Below are 5,526 nucleotides of genomic sequence, written 5' to 3'. Positions count from 1 at the left end.
ACTACGATGGCTGTAAAACGCTTTGGGACGTGCTGTGGTCATCAAAGACGCTATAGAAATGCAAGTCCTTGTTTAATTGTCAGCAAACTTGGATATATTACACTCAGTCCCTCATTGAAATCATTCACAGAGATTGAGATCTCATCTTGTGTGAACCTCACATCTGACACCTTTCCAAACGCTTTTTGAAAATCCAAACACACCACATCCAAGATGAGGAATTTTTTGTTTTAAAAATCACAGCGAGTTGCTGTGATTTGGAATTCACTGCCTGAAAACGCGCTGAAAGCAAATTCAACTGTATCTTTCAAAGGAAATGGGACAGATTCTCAAAAGGAAAAGAAAATTGCAGGGTGATGGGATTAATTGGATAACTCTTTCAAAGAGCCGGCAGGAGTACGATGGGCCGAATGGCCTCCTTCTGTGCTCTATGGGCCTCATGTGCATTGAAAGGGAGGGGATCATCTTCAATTGTGGGTGACATATTAAAGAAAGCAGTGCCTCCTCTTCTCTGTATGTTTAGTTTAACACTTAAATCTCCCCTTAACATTCTCTGAAGTGGCAGATGGAATTTAATACAGAGAAGTGTGAGGTGATGTGATTTGGCAGAGGGGATAGGGAGAGGAAATATAGATGGAAATAGAACAGTTCTAAAGAGTGAGCGGGGATAGAGGGACCTGGGGGTTCATGTGCAAAGATCATTGAAGGTGGCAGGACAGAGTGAGAGAGGAATTCGCAAAGCACATGGGATCTTGGGCTTCAGAAATAGAGGGATTAAGAACAAAAGCAGGGAAGTTTTGCTGAACCTTTATAAAGCTCTGGTTAGGCCACAACTAGAGTATTGAGTCCAGTTCTGGTCACCACACTTTAGGAAGGATGTGAGTGTCCCTGAGAGAGTGGAGAGGAGATTTGCCAGAATGGTTCCAGGGACGAGGGAATTTAACCACAAGGTTAGGTTGGAGAAGCGAGAGTTGTTCTCTTGGAGTAATGGAGGTTGAGGGGAGATTTGATAGAGGTGTACAAGATTCTGACAGGTTTAGATAAGGTGGACAAAGAAAAGCTGTTCCCATTCGTTGATGGTACAAAGATGAGGGGGGACACAGATTTAAGGTTTTGTACATCACCGTTCCCTCACTGTCGCTGGGTCAAAATCCTGGAACTCCCTCCCTAACAGCACTGTGGGTGTACCTATACCACATGGACTGCAGCGGTTGAAGATGGCAGCTCAACAATACCTTCTCAAGGGCAATTAGGGATGGGCAATAAATGCTGGCCTAGCCAGAGACACCCACAACCCCATGAAAGAATGAAAATGAAAAGATATTGGGGGGAAATTAGGAGGAATGTTTTTAACACAGTGAGTAGTAATGACGGCTTCAAAAGGAAATTGGATGGGCACTTGAGGGAAATACATTTTCAGGACAACAGGGATAGAAAGAAGAAATGGGACTGACTGGTTTGCTCTGCAGTGAGGTGGCATTGAAACGATGGGCTGAATGGACTCCTTCTCTACCCTAATGACTCTGTGATCTAAAAAGAACAATTTCAGCTGCGTCAGTCTCTCCAATTAACTGAAGTCTCTCATCCCTGGTGCCATTCTCGTCAATCTCCTCTGCAACCTCTCGAAGAACTTGACATCTTTCCTAAAGTGTGGGGCCCAGATATAGGGTTCCATTCTAGAGTTGAAAGAATTGAAAATCGGGGAGGTTATGTTCAACGGTTTTGAACCATGGTTAGACTACACTGGGAGCACTGTAAACATATGTGATCTCCATTTAGAAAAAGCAAATAGAGGCACTGGAGAAGGGGCCACACAGATTCACAAGAATAATCCCAGAACTGAGAGTATTTAACCCCCAGGAAAGGCTGGGGCTGCTTTTCTCTGGAAAAGAGAAGACTGAAGGGTGACCTGATGGAAGTCTTTAAGATTATGAAGGGGTTCAATAATCCAATAGGGATTTCGTGAGAAACCTCTTTACCCAGCGAGTTGTGAGAATGTGGAACTCGGTCCCACAGCGAGTGGTTGAGGTGAATAGCATGAATACATTTAAGGGGAAGCTAGATACATATGTGAGATAGAAAGGATTAGAAGGATATGCTGATGGGGGAGATGAAGAGGGGTGGGTGGAGGCTCATGTGGAGCATAAATACTGACAGAGACCAATTGAGCCGACTGGCCTGGCCCTGTGCTGTAGACTCAATGGAACAGAGACAAATGTATTTATTTTAGATCTACCTGTAGTAGTAGGAAAAAGCACAATTTACTATCCAGGATAAAATAAATGTACTTCATCAGCTTTTGTGGATCATTTCAGTAGAAATGTGCATTCCCAGGCTCAAAGAGCATCAGCCCACTGGAAGCAAAGTCATGAGACTGGCCAGTCCAGCAGAAAGAAACCCTCCAACCCTCCCACTTCACCAAGTGTCAGAATGAACATGGTTCAGTCCTGGATGTGATTAACAGCAGCAATAACAGCAGAATCCAACCCCTGGAATCACTTGTGAACTCGCTGATGTCGCCGCAGACTGGATAAATGAATGAATTCCTTCCCACATTTGGAGCAGGTGAATGGTCTCTCCCTGCTGTGGACTTGCTGGTGTGTCAGCAGGTTGGCTGAATTACTGAATCCCTTCCCACACTGGGTGCATACGAACGGTCTCTCCCTGGTGTGAACTTGCTGGTGTGTCAGCAGGTTGGATGAATTACTGAAACCCTTCCCACACTTAAAGCAGGTGAACGGCCTCTCCCCGCTGTGAACTCGCTGGTGTCTCCACAGGCTGGATGACGTTGTAAAGCTCTTTGCACAGTGAGAGCAGCTGAACGGTCTCTCCTCAGTGTGAATGCGCTGGTGGACCATCAGAACTGCAGCACTTTTGAAGCTGCTCCCACAGTCAGAGCATTTAAAGGGTCTCTCATTGGTGTGAGTCACATGGTGTCTCCGCAGGCTGGATGACTGAGTGAATCGCTGCCCACACACAGTGCAGGTGAACGGCCTCTCCCCAGTGTGGAATCGCTGGTGCGTCAATAAGTTGGATGAATCACTGAATCCCTTCCCACACGTAGAGCAGGTGAATGGCCTCTCCCCGGTGTGAACTCGCTGGTGTGTGCGCAGGTGGGATAATCGAGTGAATCTCTTCCCACAGTCAGAGCAGGTGAACGGCTTCTCCCTGGTGTGAACTCGCTGGTGCTTCTGCAGGCTGGATGAATCACTGAATCCCTTCCCACACTCAGAGCAGATGAACGGCTTCTCCCCGGTGTGAACTCGCTTGTGTGTCTGCAGATGGGAAAACCGGGTGAAACCCTTCCCACACTCGGAGCAGGTGAACGGCCTCTCCCCGGTGTGACTGTGTCGATGGGTTTCCAGCTCAGATGGGAATTTGAATTCCTTCCCACATTCCCCACATTTCCATAGTTTCTCCATGCTGCATTTGTCCTTGTGTCTCTCCAGGTGGGACAATTAGTTGAAGCCTCGACCACACACAGAACACATGTACGGTCTCTCCCGTTGTGAATGGTGCAATGGTTTTTCAGTCTGTGTTCCTGGTCAATGATTCTTCCACAGTCAGTGCACTGGAACATACTCACTCATGTCTGTGTTTTTCCAGTCACACTGATGTTTAAAATCTTTTCAAGCAAGCAGAACAGACAAAGATTTCAAATGCTAGATTGAAATGCTGATGATATTCTGGTCCCAATGAATCAAATGGCTTTGTCAGTTCTTGACATGATGTTTGGTCTGAGATTTCTGTCTGAAAATCCTCCCCTTCTAATAGCCTGTAAAAGGAGTTTGCAAAAGTCATCACTGTCTGGACAGTGTAGGAATTCAGAGCAGACAATTTTAGTTGCTATGGAACATTCTTTCCTCTCTCATTTCACACAAGCGTAAATCTCTGTCACACACACTCTCCTTCCATTCTCATTCTACTGTACCTAATATACACCCTCCCAATTCTCGTGAAGGTGCTGATTTACGGTGATCATCAGATCCATGTTCACCATTTCCTCTCCTGGATACAAAAACCTGAAAATCTTTTTGCTGCTTGATCGGCTACATATATATCTGTTTATTGGACTAAAATGTGTTTAATATACAGTATTGTTTTCACCAATTAGAGATAGAGGGTGAATGTGAGCAAGACCTTTAATTAGGCAGCAAGCGGTCATTCCCTGGAACTCGCTGCCTATGAGGGCAATGGAAGCAGAGACGATCAAGCATTTGAAAATGGAATTGGATGGGCGCTTGAATGGAATAAACTTGCATGGGAATGGGACTGACTGGGTTGCTCTGCAGAGAGTCAGCATGGACTCGAGTTGCCAAATGGACTCCTCCTGTACTTCAATGACTCTTCTATTGATTCATGGGATGTGAGCATCACCAGCACTTATTGCCCATCCCTAAACGCCCTTGAGAAGTTGGTGGTGAGCTGCTGCTGTTGAAAATGACTGGAAATTTTCACAGTACTATATTATAAAGGTAGAAATAATAATAAATGGGCTCTTTTCTTGAACCGTAAATAATATATCTAATATGTACCATGTAACAACATTAGACATATCTCTGTCCTATTTTAATTCACTGTCCCTTTAAATGTCAGCCATCTCTTGGGGAAACCACCCCTTTAATTGTGAACATGAGGAAAGGGACCATCCTTTTAGCCAGACAAATAAATGTGTCAAGCTGAGGGAGCAAAGGATGTCAATGTCTTTAAGAGAGAGAGAGACCTGGGCCAACCTTTCCAGAGTCTGCACCCTCCCTGGATTCACTTCCTTTCCCTTCAGTTCCTGCAAGTCAACAATTTGCCCCCAGAACGAGAAAAGAAAGTGTTTTACTCACAGATGTTGGTCACAGGAGGAAGTTTCAGTCTGGGTGAAGCTCAATCTTCATTCACACAAACTTCGCGCTCTGATTGGCTGGAAGACCAAAGTCCTTCCGGTCCTCCAATTCTATCCATTGGTCAATTTCCCGTATGAAGACAATACAGCAGCGGGAAGCCTTCGTGAGCGCCGGATACCCTTTGACCCTCATGACAGTTAAGCTGTTGGCCAATGGGCAAAATCCACTTTGCACATGCGCATCTTCCCCACTCCCTCGAACATGCGCAGTTCGAGACTGCCCTCCCGCGCGGCCGATAGAGCGATTTCCCCAGTGCGGGGTGTTGTGGGAGTTTCGGCCGCCATTATTCATCCGGCCCCAGACTCCAAACTCCTGGGATTAGGATAGAAAGGGGGGGGGGCGCAGTGACCCCGCCCTGACACAAAGCACATGTGGGTAGTGACTGGATGTGATTGTGACGCCCACTTAGCAAAACTGTTTTTTAACTTCAGCTTATAAAATTTCGACAAAAATAAAAATACTTGGAAAAACTCAGCAGGTCCGGACCTGCTGAGTTTTTCCAAGTATTTTTATTTTTGTTTTGGATTTCCAGCATCCGTGGTTTTTTCCTTTTATCTTAGTAAAGATTGAGACGGCTGGGTAACATATTGGGGAGGGCAATAGTTGAGTGTGAAACTGATCCCCAGAGTCA

General features: G+C 45.7%; 1 protein-coding gene across 1 annotated transcript; it reads right to left on the bottom strand.

The window, feature by feature from the left end:
• Window positions 1–2,144: 2,144 nt before the first annotated feature.
• On the bottom strand, window positions 2,145–4,948 carry LOC121273670 (zinc finger protein 835-like). The gene is made up of 2 exons (XM_041180825.1): window positions 4,836–4,948; window positions 2,145–3,775 (listed from the first exon to the last, which is right to left on the bottom strand). The coding sequence occupies exon 2, from the start codon at window positions 3,420–3,422 to the stop codon at window positions 2,496–2,498; it is 927 nt and encodes a 308-aa protein (XP_041036759.1). The 5' UTR covers window positions 3,423–3,775; window positions 4,836–4,948; the 3' UTR covers window positions 2,145–2,495.
• Window positions 4,949–5,526: the final 578 nt, after the last annotated feature.

The sequence above is a fragment of the Carcharodon carcharias genome (genome assembly GCF_017639515.1).
Source record: "Carcharodon carcharias isolate sCarCar2 chromosome 27 unlocalized genomic scaffold, sCarCar2.pri SUPER_27_unloc_1, whole genome shotgun sequence".
In the NCBI taxonomy this organism is placed as follows: domain Eukaryota; kingdom Metazoa; phylum Chordata; class Chondrichthyes; order Lamniformes; family Lamnidae; genus Carcharodon; species Carcharodon carcharias.
Note: the sequence above shows the minus strand (reverse complement) of the source record. Positions and strands in the feature narration are given on the sequence as shown.

Excerpts from the sequence above, each read along its gene's own strand:
- LOC121273670 (XM_041180825.1), bottom strand. The coding sequence starts at position 3,422 with ATGGAGAAACTATGGAAATGTGGGGAATGTGGGAAGGAATTCAAATTC.